Source organism: Neolamprologus multifasciatus, chromosome 7 (genome assembly GCF_963576455.1).
Source record: "Neolamprologus multifasciatus chromosome 7, fNeoMul1.2, whole genome shotgun sequence".
Taxonomy (NCBI): Eukaryota; Metazoa; Chordata; class Actinopteri; order Cichliformes; family Cichlidae; genus Neolamprologus; species Neolamprologus multifasciatus.
The window spans coordinates 46,789,875-46,805,215 of NC_140445.1; the positions used below are offsets into that span (position 1 = coordinate 46,789,875).

At 39.7% G+C, this 15,341-nt stretch overlaps 1 protein-coding gene across 1 annotated transcript in view; it reads right to left on the reverse strand.

Annotated features, from left to right (window-relative positions):
- The window catches only part of cspg4 (chondroitin sulfate proteoglycan 4), a 72,836-nt gene that overhangs the window by 15,516 nt on the left and 41,979 nt on the right, over positions 1–15,341 (reverse strand). The window contains exons 2-6 of the mRNA XM_085165277.1: positions 13,757–13,920; positions 8,132–11,668; positions 6,576–6,764; positions 6,101–6,376; positions 1–177 (exon numbers count right to left, since the gene is read on the reverse strand). Coding sequence (XP_085021403.1) covers positions 1–177; positions 6,101–6,376; positions 6,576–6,764; positions 8,132–11,668; positions 13,757–13,920 — 4,343 coding nt within the window. The remainder of the gene's footprint in view (positions 178–6,100; positions 6,377–6,575; positions 6,765–8,131; positions 11,669–13,756; positions 13,921–15,341) is intronic.

Here is a 15,341-nt window from a genome sequence, read left to right on the forward strand (position 1 = left end):
CTCTGTTCCGGTGTTGCGCGTCAGTTTCGGGGGCTCGTCGTTGACAGGTATGACAGTAACCGAGATGGTGAAAGGGAGGCTCCTGCGGTCAATGCCATAAGCAGAGAGCGAGAGTGTAAAATTGTCCTCGGTGCTCTCTGTGCTGTCATGCATGTAGTAGACTTCTCCATTTCTCATCTGCAAGAGACCGAAAGGATGCCAGTTGTTATATAGATCTCATCATGAATCACGAGTGGCAGAACACATAATAAAAGGTTAGATGAACTTCAAAGGTGGGATTCAATTTTACAGTGTGACTGTGTCTCTTAGCATCTGTACACAGTGGAAACCAGGGAGCTGTAACTTCTCTATAAACCTGGATAATTCAAGATCATGACTTGCACACAGCATTATTCAAAAGTCTTGAGCCATTCCTCAAACTGATCTTGAACAATAGTTTTCTCAAGGTCTTTCAAAGACCTTAGCTACTGGCTCCAAACTTTGGACCAAAAATGTATCACTCCATAAAATCTATTGCCACTCATTGTCAGACCAGTACTTATAGCTGCGCATTATCAGAGGAATGCTTTTTTCTTTCTTTTTTTTGTTTGTTAAGCCACTTAACACCTATCATTTAATTATAACAAAATGCAGCTAACTCAAGGTGACAGGTCAACATATGACAGACAACAAAGAACAATTCTTAAGGAAGAGACACAGAGAAAAGGACAAGGAATGCAAAATTAGACAAGTACTGGACTAAAAATCAAGGGCAACAGATTTGATTGATTCTAATTGTTGGTATTGCTACAGCAATTATCTCAGTTGTTTTCCCGACTGAAGTTTGGTCCGTTTACAGCATCCTGCCATGCGATTGCCTTTGTCCCTAACCATCAGGAACCCTCATGTTGACTTTCATTGAATGGAAAAAAGTTAGCTTTCATCCTCCAGCTTCAATGTGTTTGCATTATGCTAACCATAGCTGTGTAGCTAGCCACCATGTGGCACATCCTTATATCAGCTAGCCCAAATTCAGTAACCATACAAACGTTACTGCTGTTTCGTTTTCTGTCTTCATTTATGTCAGAAGTGATAGCAGAGCTGTACGTTTTAATTTTTCAGAAATCCCTCAATAAGAACATGCTATATTATTTAATCGTAATTTTTTGGGGGAGACTTCCCGCAATCCACTAGAGGGAGTCCACGTACCACCAGTGGTGCGCACACCACAGTTTGAAAATGACTGCGATACAGAAAATGACAGAAAATGTCTGATTGGCTACAACTTCATTCTTCATCATGACAGTGATCCCAAACATGCTGGCAATGCAACAAAAGCATACCTGGAGAGAAAAACAGCAGTGTGGGATCATCTTTTTCAGAGAACAAAATTCAGAAACATCCAAAGAAGAGCTTTGAATGTCCTTCAAGAAATCTGGAGAACTATTCCTGACAACTGGTTAAAGAAATTATAAGAAAGCTTGCTTGAGGGAGTTCAGATTGTGAATAATGGTAGTCATATCAAATACTGACTTTCAAGCTTACTGAAAACACTGTTTTCCATTTCCATTTGTGTTTGCGCATTTCAACAAAATCGCTGCAGCTATTTCCCATTTTTGTAGAAAAATAAAACAAAATGAGGGTCGGCTCAAGACTTTTGCACAGGGCTGTAGTTTGAAACGTGGATGGATTCAACGTGTTCGTCACGTATGAAGCACAATATGCTTATTCTTCATAACAAGTGAGACAGTAAAACTACTGCCACAATACTGTATTATTACAGTCAAGTGTAACGAAATCAAGGCACTGATAAGGGTAGTCCACCAAATTGAGCTTGGAACAATTTGCAACTGCACTTTGTTACAATGCTCTTTGTAACTTTTAAAAGCAGTCTACAAATAGGCTCTTTTGCTTTCTTGCCTGGAGCTACTGTAGATGAGAAGATAAATACTATTCTCTGGTCTGGGTCATAAATCAATTGGTTAAATATGCCAAATTTGCCAGGAGACAGTTTCCCCAGCTCAGCATAAAGATCCGTCTTTTGCATTGATTAAATAAACAACTTACCGTATGTAAGCGGGCAGTAGAGTTGCTGGTAAGTGGAGTTTTTGATAGACTTTTTTTTAATGTGAAGCCAGACCCACTGGCTTCTAGATGTAACCTAATATTCATTGGACACATCTTAGCAAAGAAAGTGTTTCAAAGTATAGTTTCAAACATTTTCTTTAAAAGGATTATATTTTAAAAGGATGAGAAGAATATATTGTTTATAGCGCACACTGTATTATTTATGTTTTTCTCCAACCAGATAATATGATACCAGTTTTCAAAGTCGAGAAAAGGCTATAATCAGGATTTAAATGTCTGTCTGATAGCAGCTCAGGAGCAAGTGAGATGACACCTTGAGAGAAACCAGATGCAGAAAACAGTCAGTCATCCATTGTTAAGGGAACTACATAGAAAACAGCGGCTGTGGCTGGGCCGAACAAAGAGCTTTACCTTTCTGCGTTCTTGTTTAAAATCTTTGCCGTCTGGCTCAAATAATTTAACTTAAACATCCGTTTTTGCTGATACTTTTTGACACATTTACAGATTCAGAACACTTCTTTGCAAAGAGAACAATTAGATCTTTGTCTAGACAAAAGCCAGAAAGCCACAGAGATGAAGGGACCTGCTTCAGAGAGCAGCAATTGGCGAATGGATTCCATATGACGGGCATCCTTTTGGAATAACAACCTTCATCACCATTACTGATCAGGGAAAGTCGGAGAGCTGGAACAATAAACAGTTGCTGGTAATTGGACACTTGGCCAACTCAGCAAGGCTGATGTGTATGGTTGCGTTTATTACTAGCTGCAGACTTTATGTTAGTCTAATTTTAGACCGATGAAAAGTGTCTTGGTCGGGTTGGCTATTGCGCTATGGAGTATAAATGGCAAAGGCATGCTTGCAGTGTTCAGAAAACATGCACTGTGTGAAAATATAAAGAAGACAATGCAGACTTTAATAGGTTACTGCAGACCTAATGGAGACCTGATGGAAAGCTGAAACTGATTAAAACAAAGACATATTGGAACAAAGTGTTTCATGTTACTGGATGTTCATATGAGAGATTCTGTGCTTATGTCCCATCTGGACCACATGGCACATAAAGTTAATTGAAATTATTGTGGCAGGCGTTCCTGTGAATCTGTATGAGTCACAATCTTTTCTCAAAGTAGACTCTTCTGTGTTACCGTAACCTCAGTGCCCAAACTGATGTCTTCATTGCAGCACTACTACTAATAAGTCCAGTGTGCATTCCCAAGTGACATCTGGGGACTTTCCTACTTGAGCTTCAAATAATATTGAACTTAGCAGAAAAAAAACACAGCTTTCCTGTGTGGCACCTTCGGGATGGGAAAAATTAAGCAAGTGTACAAAGTCCTCAAAAAAATGCAGTTTGTCTAATGGCCACTTGAGGCTGGCTCCAAAAGCTAGTCAGTCCTTGTCGACTCTAAATTTCCTAATTTATGTAGGAATGTTTAAAGCGTAGTACAAAAGCAGATTTGGTCATTAGTGTGTGATAAAAGCACGCCTGCTTAGAGTGAAAGGTGACTGTCGCTGCGAGCTGTCTACTGAGCATCACCTCGTCTAATTCAAGTCATTCAGCTGGACTTCTTGACTTTATGTTTTGGAGTATTTTACAATTATCTAACGAATAACATGACCTGCTATCAGTGTTGGTCAAGTTACTTGAAAAAAGTAATCAGTAATTAATTACTGATTACTTCCCCAAAAAAGTAATCCCGTTACTTTACTGATTACTTATTTTCAAAAGTAATTAATTACTTAGTTACTTAGTTACTTTTTAAAAACATGATTTACAACCTGAATAGGTGATAAAGCGATAGACCTTTCAGCCCAATTCTACTTTTTCTGCATAATCCATCATACAAAATGTAATCAAATGGAAAAGTCTCTTTTTAAAACTTGTTTTGTTAGTTTTAATCTTTTAACTTTATGCATGAAGCAAAATTTTAATTATATGCACCATTCTCTGACTGGAAGAAATTAGTTTAACATTTAAACCTATTTTCTGCACATTCCAGCACACACACACACACACACACACATATATATATATATATATATATATATATATATATATATATATATATATATATATATATATATATATATTGTGTTTACACTCACTCTTTCAGATGCAAGTAAAACACAGCAGAAAATAAATAAAGTCAAAGACTAGCGGTCCTTTTGCTCTATTTTCACCTGTAAAGCAGGAGTAGAGTAGGCGGAGGTTTATCCTGGTGCAGGTGTGCCGCAGCGGTCAGTGGAAGGATACCGCAGTTTCTCTGTGAGTTTCTCATTACGTCGTAGCTACTCGGTGCTTGCTCGGAAGTTTAGGGGTTTTTTTCGCTGTAAAAAGAAGTTTTCTTCCCACGCACAACGGACACTAATGTTTTTGTCACTTTTTACGGAATCAAACTCAAAGTAAGGTCAGTACTTCCACGCTTTAAACGCTGCACGCTCATACTCTCTCCCGCACTCGATATATGATCCATTGTTGATCTGCACACAGCTGTTGTCACAAACGTCACACTCGCTTACGTCACTGTCATGAGACACTCTCGCAAGAAAATCACGGTTTTAGTAACGCAGTAACGCAGCGTTCCTACAGGAAAGTAACGGTAATCTAATTACCGTTTTTGCAATAGTAATCCCTTACTTTACTCGTTACTTGAAAAAAGTAATCGGATTACAGTAACGCGCCCATCTCTGCCTGCTATGTGGCTAATTGCGCTAACAGATGGCCGAAGAAAGCAGCACTAGCTTTTTTCCCCTCTAAGCTGTTTTCATTTATTATTTTATTTTTATATTATAATGTTTATATATATTTAAAATATCTATTTTATATTTATTTTATAATAATTGCGGCTTGACTCACAAAATATTCAAAATTAGGCTTGAACCTGAATTCTTATTTGGGATAATTAACTGGACTGGATTCTCTGAGTATAACATTTGAAGAAAAATTAAAGAAAAAGTACAAATATGTCAAAAAAAATATCACGATTTTTTTTTCTCCCAGCGTTCATTGCAGTAGACTCATTGGAGCTGCAGATTAGACTCAACATGAGTCAGTCTAGTAAAGTGTGGGAGAGCTTGTGTGCACTCACATATTATTATAGGAATTTAGCAAGCCAGTTTATTTTGGCTGCAGGCGCTCCAAAGGCATCGTCAGTTTTTCCACAATGCTTCAGCAAAGTAGAGCAGAGCAGTGGGTTAGATGTAGGAGCTATAAGATATATGTCTAACTAGCTCCACTCAACTATGCGGTCCATTCAGAATGCATGAGGTTTTTCCACCGGTAACTACTCATGCATTTTTCATATTTTCCTAAAGCTGGGGCGTCTGAACCACATGGAGTGAGACGAGCTAGCTGTGCTGCAGAAGCTCCCAGATTTTCTCTCCTCTCTCCATCTGGTGTAGCTACACAAAATCCAAACAGCACCGAGTAGTAGCTGAGAAAAGTTCCAAAGTGACGCATTGTTGTGGTAATCCTCTTGAACAACTGCCCTTTCCTACTAGTGTGAGAAAGATGTTACACTGCCCATTGATGGCTTTTTTTTTTCTTGTGAGAATATTTTTGGACCCCGTGTGACAAAAATATATGAATCTTTGTCCAAATGAAATTCAGGTTCCTTGTATGGACACAAGACACAAAAAAATCTGTTTAATCCTTACAATGTTATACTGAAAATCAAATGTTTTGGGCCACTTGGCAACACATGTGTTGCACATAAGCTAACCATTTGGTGCAAGCAGCCATTTGGTAAATAAAAAGTTTGCACTGCTTCTTCCTGCCAATTTGCAGGGCAACAACAAATGTCAGATTTTTAATAGAACTTCAAAACCCACTTTCCGAGTAGCTACAATAATGATTCTTCTTCCTACACGTGCTCGTTCCTCATGATGCTGGCAGGTTAGACATTTCTGGCAGGTAGTCACAGTTAATGGAAGTGTATCATTGGTGTACGCATGTACTGCAAATAATGAACGTCAAAAATGACATGCATAGAGCAGAAGAGCTCATTAACTATGTGCTTTGTCTGCTTACCTCTTCTAATGAAAAGTAAGAAAGCTCCTGTCCACTCAAGGAGCGGATATCCCCGTGTTGTGGTGGTTCATCAACAGAAATGTCAATGGTTGATGAGTTGTAGAAGGGGTCCAAGATGTTAATAATGTCTGCATTAATTACTCTGCTGAGGCCCTCCTTCACAGTAAAGTTCAGGGCTTGGACAGGGATTATCCGGGGCACAATGTTCACAAACATGTGCAGGTCCTCCACTGTGTTAAAACCATTACTGACATCCAGTGTGAAGACATCATGCCCCTGAAAGAGATAAATGTAGGAAATAATTTATTGATGTTCAGAGAAAAACCTTGTACCTTAAAACCATCAGAAGCTGTGGTCGCCTTTCGTCTAGTTTTAGTTTCATTGTGAATATGAAAGGGAACGGGATTAAGAAAAATTAATTGACTAATTACAACTGAATAAGTTTAGTGAAAGAAAGGAAAAAACAAAGCAAAACCTGGGTGGGTGCAGACACGTAGAGAATGTGTCCTTCATCAATATCTTCCTGAGTGAAAGAGTGGATGTAGTCGAGGACAGGTGAGGCCTCAGCGTCTGGACTGGTTGTCAGCTTGACCACATGACCGTGCTGAGGCGGTTCTTTGATTGTGAAGATCATTTCACTGGGCAAAATGTCAGCTTGCTCCACCTAAAAAGCCAAAGGTATATCCTGTTAATTTTTTATTCAAGATTTTTATGTATCCTAAGTGTTTGGTAGCTTGACAAAGGCAGACTGTACATAGCGAGCATTGGAAGAACCCTGTACATTTGTAGCATTGCATGAGTAAGAAAAAATGTTCAAATCTTTTGCTGTTTCTAACTCTTTTGAAGTATGGTTTAGATATACTTTGTTCTGGGCAAAATTTAAAGAATATTGCACAACCTCAAGAGTTAGCAAAACCAAGAAATTAGCTACTTGGCTAAAATTCTGGAAAATCTAGATTGGAAGTGGCAGCACTGAAAAACTGCAGCTAGATTTTGTTGTTCCCCTGTTTGAACATCCACAATTGCGTACACAAATATACAGTACAGTTGTTCTTCTGTAGCATTAAAACAGTTTAGTTGTATTTTTAGTTCACAATAAATAATTAATAGCCCTGCTATAGTGTCTAATATAGACTTCAGACACATTGTTAGACAGCATTGCGAACAGAAACTTCAATAGACATTTGTGACATTTGGCAACAGTTAGAGCCGTGCTGCAGATTTACACGCAGGCAGATTTATGGTCATCTCGCTTTGAGAAGTTTTAATCTCGAGCCTGCGCGGAGCCTTGGAGTCTTTAGGAGCCATGCTCACATACGGCAATATTTCAAAAGATCATACCGCTTTTCATTTCATTGTACAGACACACACATTGGAAAAACTCCCAGAAATAAAGTCAATATTTTACCTCTTGTAAAGGCCATTCTGTCAAGGCTTTGTTCAATACATATTTCAGTACTGTGTATACGGTGCAGTCAGCACTGTATATTTAATATGCATCTCATACTGTAAAACCAGTGTATGTTCAGATTTTTTTTATTTATTATTTAGACCTTAGTCAAGGTCTTACATATATCTTGCAATGAATGGATCAGCATTTTAAACTGCATTAATTGCTTCCATGATGAACTGCATGCAGGCTCATCTTATAAATTACAGTGGGATTCAGGAAGCTCCTCGGGGGATACTTTGTGCTCTGTTTTCTGCACTTAATAGAGTGCAATTTAGTACATAAACCAAATTAAAAGCAGCGACTGTAAAGTCATATTTAGCCCTGCTTTCATGTGGTTATAATATAGATTAAAAGCAGGGTATGCTTGGTGACTCATGGGAAAGATCTTTTTCACAAAGAAAAAATATGTTTCTAAAGACGATATTTCTGTCATATGAAGATCATATCTACTACATAGTCTTTCTTATTAAATAAAAGCAAATACGTGCTGCACATCTTGAATGTCAGCAAAACAAACTGTTGACTGTAGCTCTCTTAATACAAAAAAGTATTGTAATTACAGAATCAGTAAACAGTACCTTGAGATGATCATTGCTGATTACGGTGTGCTCTCCTTCGTAAGAAATGATGACGGCATTGACGACCACCTCAGGCTCAGACAAGTAACCTTGCTTAAATATTTTAATCCTGAATGTGCCCTCTTCGGAATGTCCATTTGCCTGCACAGTGAAGCTGAAGGAGTCCTTGGACCTCAGACTCTCATAATTGTGCTCATATGAGACTACACCCTTTTTCAGGTCTTCCTCTGTGAAAACTGATGCCTCAATCCCACTCACAATAATTCTGCCATCCTTGGGTGGGGATGTAATCTGAAACGTAATCTCACTGTCATGTCTGATGTCCATGTTGGATTCTGCACTCAGCAGGGTGGTATTAAGGGTTTTGGTGCTTCCGTGATCGATGACGATGATTGTGTTGTTCACCACTCGCAGGTAGGGTTCACCTGCCTGGATCTCAAGCACCGCAGTGGTCTTGTGGAAGCCATCTGACACCTGGAGTGAAAAGCGCTCCCAATCTGCTCCGTGGTGAATGAATAAGACTTTCTTATCTTTCAGGTCGGCTTGTGTAAAGCGGAAAAGGGGTTGTGATGGCTGTGATGTTGACACAATATTGCCCGAAAGGATTCCCTCACGAGCGTAGACGATTTGACTGTCATTGAAACCCGAGTCATTGTCCTTGAACTGAATGACATCTGTTGTTAGCAGGCGCTGACCGTTACGGACCACATTGAAGACTTTATCCACTGTCCTCACAGGAGCATGCTCATTTCTGAGAAGGATTGATATTCTGAAAACATCGCTCACAGTTCTCTCTGGATTTTCTTCATTTGCCAAAAAATGGAACTCATCACTGCTTGTCTTGGAGCCATCGTGCTTGTAAACGAGCCTTCTAAACTCAATATCTTCATTACTAAAAACTCTTATCGCCCCCTCAAATCTAGCAACTCCAGGTGGGGAATCCCTTATTAGCCGCCCATGCTTTGGCTCTTGAGTCACCCGATACAGGAAATTGACAGAACTTGAAGACTCTAGCCAAAGGTTGTTTTTGGTAAGAGCATGCTCACGGCCCTCCAACACAACCAACTTCTTATTAGTCAAAACGGGGGCATCTGCGCTGGCAATGATATTGATCGGAAAGGTGTACAGAGGAGAGTGCTGATCCTCAGCAAAGACTTTGAACTGGAACTGATCTGTAGTATCCACAGCTCTTCGCACTCGGGCCCTGTAGCTAACGGCATTGTCTAAAATGTCTTTTTGGGTGAACATGTCACCCTCACCCAGCTCTCTGTCTGACAACAGGAGGCTACCCAGTGTTGGGGGTGTAATGAGGATGTATTTAATTGTCCTGGGGTCTGGGGTTTTGTCAATGAATTCAGCTTGAAGGTCTGTGATTGTTTGCTCTTCACCAGCCTCCATTTCCAGTGGTACCAGCTGAGAAACCTTCACTTGAGCAGGGGCAATCATGACTGCAAAAGTATTGTTCCAGAGGGAGAACCGCCCCAGATGAGCGCTGAATTGGATCTGCTCCAACACAGTATTTTCCTGGTCACTTGAGTCTGTGCTGACATACCTAAGGCGCTTCTGATCTAAATCAGACTGATGAAAAGTTGTGACTTGTTTGTACACTCCGTCATTTGTCAGAATCTGCAGTTCTCCAAACACTAGAGGTTGTGTGATGTTATACACAATATCGCCAATACGAGGATGAGCGAGAGCATCCAGCTTGTGATTGTCTATGGATGCATTGCTTCCTTGTGACAAAAGAAGGCCAGAGTTAGTGACCATAGTTAAATCTGGTTGTATCACGGACAACTTAAAAGTAGTCAAAAGGCTTGATGATCCTTCAAAAGGCATGTTTAAGGTCATCATACCGGTACTACCGCCTCTGTGTACAAAATAAATATTTCCATCTTCCAGGTCCTTACAAGCAAACTCTGAGATGCTTACTCCTGGTTTCTCTCTGTTTTCTAAGTAACCAAAATCCTTGGGAGGCTCTGAAGTAACAGTTATAATTAAGTCATCACAATTCAAGTCGAAATCCAACAACCTCATGATGCTGGTATTCAAATGAGTGCGGCCATTTTCAGCGATGGAGATTTCATCTATATCAAGTTGTGGTGTATCCTTAACTGGAAGAATTTCAATTGGGAGGACATAATTGTGAGGAGTTTTTAAACATTCTGGAAGGTAGAAATCACTTTGAGCAACCACCTCTAAATAGATTTGATCTGCAAGCCTTTCATTTCCATCATGCATATACTTGATTCTCTTATTGACAATATCAAGAAGAGTAAACTTTTGAATGTGTTGTCTGTTAATGTTCATATCGACTAAGCCATATGAGGGAAGACTCTCGAGAGTAAAGGTAATCTGCGACTGTTGCATGTTTGCAGCACTGAGGTCAAATGTAGGGTTTAAGTTGTTGATATCAAGAAAAACCTCTCCACCTTCTGGCACTTGTAATGGGGTTACATCTAGAAGCTTGGTCACATTTCTAAATAACTCTGTCGTGTTTTCTGTTGGGTAGCAGTGCTGTTGTTGATTAAAGTCAATATAAACATGTGGGGTACTGATTGTAGGGGAGGTTGAGGTTAATTCCCCGTCATAATTTGAGTAGTCATAGTCCTCTCCTTCACATTTAACATGAATATCTTTGGTCACCAGAGCATCCTGCAGGTTTCTGTCTTTCTGATTCACTTTAATTTCTCCCAAGCATCCAATGAAGGATTCGTCTGTCAAATCTTCCTGATAGATGCGACCTAATGGCCCATTCTCATGGAAGACTTCCTTCATTTTTGCCTGGATGCCCCCTAAATACAGGCTTCCGACCAAATCCAGTTTTTGTGATGGGTCAAGGGAAAGGGAGGAAGACTGGCTGTCTACATTAAGAACAAAAGAATCCTGACTGATCTCGATCTTAACTCTGTGCCACTGATCGTCATCCAGCCGCACTTGCATATTCTTCAGGGCCTCCATACCACTACCGAGGTCCAGTAAACCTTTGAGATAGCCTTTCACAACACCAACAGCAATGAAGTCCGAATCTTGGCCAGGATGGAAAACAAGTAAGGCATCTTCAATGGTGGTTTTCATTAGAAATTCCAAGGCCCTTCGAGAACCACTACCTCCACTCCAGGTGGAGAAGGATATAAAAGAATCAGGGGTACTGAAACTGGTGGTCTCGCCATCTCCAGCCTCAAACTCATTGCTGCAGGCTTCCTTTGTGTCTTGGCATCGTTTAAATGTTGAAGTGAGAATATCAAATTGATGGGATTGAAATTTGACTTCAGTCATACAGCCACGAAAAGGAGTAATGGCATTGCTAAGGTACGAAGTATGCAGGTCTTCAGTTCCTCCAAGCCAAATGCCCTGGTCAATATTGAGCTGCCCCCCGTCATCGCTCACAGGAACATATGTTGAAAAGACATCATTAATTGTCATGGTAAGCCTGCCTTCTTTCAGTGTCAGTGAGACTTTGTGGTCCAGAAGATTGTTCAGGTATACTCCTTCAGATGAGGACAGCGTGACCTCACCATCACCCATGTTCATCCGAGCCTACGTGAAAACAAACATAATTTATTTCATTTGAAAAATTACATTGCATTGCATCTATATTGTGGAACACTGGGTATTTCTGTGTGTGCATTTAATTGGAGCTGCTATTATATGAATTTATCTCTGCACTCTTATCTGGACATGATACTTAACATTAATGACTTACTTCAGTATGGTTTAACTAAAAAAGGTTATAAAAAAAACCTATATACTGTGCAAAGGTTTTCAGTCACCCCTCGTTTGTGGTCTTGAGCAATCATTTTGTAGACTTTCTTTTTTGACATTGGCTGCTTTATTTGGGTCATTTTCAGTCCAGTCCTTGTACCTGACAATTTTCAAAAGAATGCTTTTTTATTATTTGTTTGTTGAGCTACTTAACACTAACCTATGACTCATCAAAGCATTAAAAAGGCATCTAACTTAAGGAATGAGCTAGTACTGTGGCTACACAAAATACAAAGAATCCAGCAAAGATCCTACACAGGACTTCAGAAATGCATCTAGTCCATCTACTGTTTGCTGAGGCATCATCAGAAATGGTCTTACTGGAATGGTGGGTGTCCTTAAGGAAAGGAAATGAGGAGAAAAGGTTGAGCTATGCCAAATCACACAAGAAATGGTTTGAAAATGAAATTTGGTTTAAATCATCAGCATGGAGAGAGTCATGGCTTGGGGGCTGCATTTCAGTCAGCGGTGTTCGGGATCTTGTCAAAATTGATGAAATTAAGGAAGAAGAAAAGTACAGTCAGATTTGGCAGTTTACACCATGCAGTGCCATCTTAAAGCTGTCTGTTTGGCAATGGCTTCGTTTTTCACCATGACTATGATACTGCCAATTCACTAAAAGAATACCAGAACGGAAAAACACACAATGTGACACCGTCAGTCATGTATTGGCCTCCCCAAAGCCCCGACCTCAACGTTCTTTAAGCAGTGTGGGATCATCTTGTCAGAGAACAGAATAAAAAGCGTTTTTTTTCCTTATATACTGTATTTTCATGTACGTTTGAGTGAGAAATGAAATGAGTGGTTGCCTCAAACGTTTTGTCATAAATGAACTGTGGTCATTATCATTGCTAGATCCTGTCAGTTACAATTGATTGCAGGTTAATTATTTGGCTAATCAAAGACAAATTTACATTTTTTTTACAATATAGAACATTCAAGCAGTGTATGACAAAACCCAAGCAAATGACTAAGAAGTCATAATTAATAAGTAATTAACTCATTTAGAAAATGAATTAATAGAGCCTCGACTCTATTTGTTCAATGTATCTGATATCCCTGAAAAACGTCGACTAGTAATATTTCCTTTTATTACAAATAACCTTTGATTTCTCCTCACTGAAAATGCAGCAATATTGTCCCTTCTGGGGACAATATTGCTGCATCTCTCGGTCGCATCACAACTGATGAGAGTTTTACTGCTTTAATTTATTATTTATTTATTATAGACATAAACAGTTTTCATTTAAGTGAGAGAACTAGAGAAGACAAAACCCCCCAAAAGAATCTAATCAATCCACCTGTTTTAGAGGGACTCATGATGAGAAGTAATAGCTTATTGAATTGAAACAGAGTTCACGACTACTTTAAAGGTCACGTAGTTCATAACCCATTCATAACACATTCTGTTTCTTCTAGTAATTTCACTATACTTTGGGATTTTAATGTGTGAGAAATTAAGCAAATTACCCTGATGAAATGACTATTTTGAGGTCATTTCTCTGTGTGAATCACTTTAGCTGCTTATTATTTCACTATAACAAAACATTCTGAAACAGGACTCTCTGTACTATGCATAGGTGACTTTGACAATAACATATTTCGCACTGTAGCTGAAGTTGAAGTGTGGAACTACACTTCTCTACAAATACAATAAGTTATGATTTCAAGGTGTTTTCGTTCTTTCTGAGTCCTTAGACTTGATTTTCCCATAGAGCTGCAAATAGAAATGCAGTTGTCTGCTTTAGCCTCTTCTTTTGAACAACTGCTCTGTTTTTGAATTGGTTATCCAATGGGTGGCAACACTGCTTTGTTTAAAAAGAGTTTTAAGGGCTCAGATTATTGCCATTTCTAAACCCGCACCTGTATTTTCCCATTTTGGAGCTCAAGGAACAGGTAGTCCTCGTTCCCAGCAGCCAGGAGTAGCAGCCCACTTCGTCGACTTGTCTTGAACTTTAGTGACAACTGGAAGGTGGAGACATCTTGGAAGGCGTTTAAATGGCAGAAGCTGTCCCCAAAGTAGGATTCTGTGAAGAGTGAATGTAGTTAGAATGTAGGTTATAGCATCTGAAAGTATAATATATGGATCATGTTATCCTAGACATCAAAGACATTTCTGTTTTTATACCCCGGATACATACACGGACAAGTATTTTCTTTCACTTTGCACCATATGTCTTGTTTGTCATTTTGCTCGGAAAAGGCACCAAAACTTTTGTAGCTAAACATAAAATAGCCTCATTTGCATTGTCTGCACTGTGGAAGCATAACATGGCCTACTACAGTGGCCCACACAAAAAGACACCTGCACAGGATGACACATTATTAACTCATCCTACAGCTGTTGACTGGCAACTCCCTGAATTCTGATGTGGAAGTTTGGTAAAACCAATTAGAGGAGCATTTTTAATACAGTCTCATGTTACAGTGCAACTTTCTCAGGCACTGATTTCTATATTATCAGGTGTCCTCCAGCTGCTCCTGGCTGAAGAGGAGCTCCTGTGGCCTCAAAGGGATTCTCTCACTGAGACATCAGTCATTACCCCTGCGGAGATTTTTCCGGGCACATAGAGTCACGGGGAGCAGGATTTCCCAGGCTTGAGCTGTCTCATTTTCAATGATATGCTAATTCAGCCACCTGCCCTGGACTGTGCTCTCTCGAGCCCTTGACAAAATGTAAACCAGGGAGGAAGTCAATTATTTTCCAGTGCACATGCTCTGAAATTAAACCGGACCACCTCCAACAACCCGTTTCCTCAGCCATGGGTTTTCCATGGCTTTAGTCAAGAGATATAGAATTAGTCGCCCACTTGCCATCACAAGGGTGATAGTTCAAGACACTGAAGCTCACAGTGAAGAAAGCAATGTTCTGATTGGCCAGTGCTAATGCTTTGGAATATTTGGAATAGTCCAGCAGAGAGATAGAGACAGTGTTGTGTCAAAGTTCGTAAATTCCTGGGAGATCATGAGGGACAAAATGTTCCCTCAAAATCAGCAGCAGCATCAACTAACCTAGCAGGCTTTGTGCGATAGGGCATTAAGGAGAGGAGAAGAAAATATGACAGGCTCGAGACTTCACATTCATAACTATAAATGGAAAAAAGTACTTTCTCAGGGCTGAAACAAATAAGTGTGTGTGTGTTTGTAAAGGACAGCCTATGTCTGGGTTGCGTCTACATTAATGTCATGCTGCCAACTTCAAAACACTGAAGGCTAACTTTGTCCTTTTGTCTCTCATCCTGTAAGTGAGCCTTTCCATTGCGGATCTGCAACAAACATTGAAAATGTAAACAAAGACAATCATTTTGATGTCAGCAAGAACGAAAGCAAAGCTTTTATCGTCACGCCCACGGTTCTGCGTTTTAACTAACAGGCATTTAGTTTTGGTTCCAGGGCTGCTCTGTCATGAACAAAGTCAGTGATGAATGGTCTAAGCACTAGGCCAAGC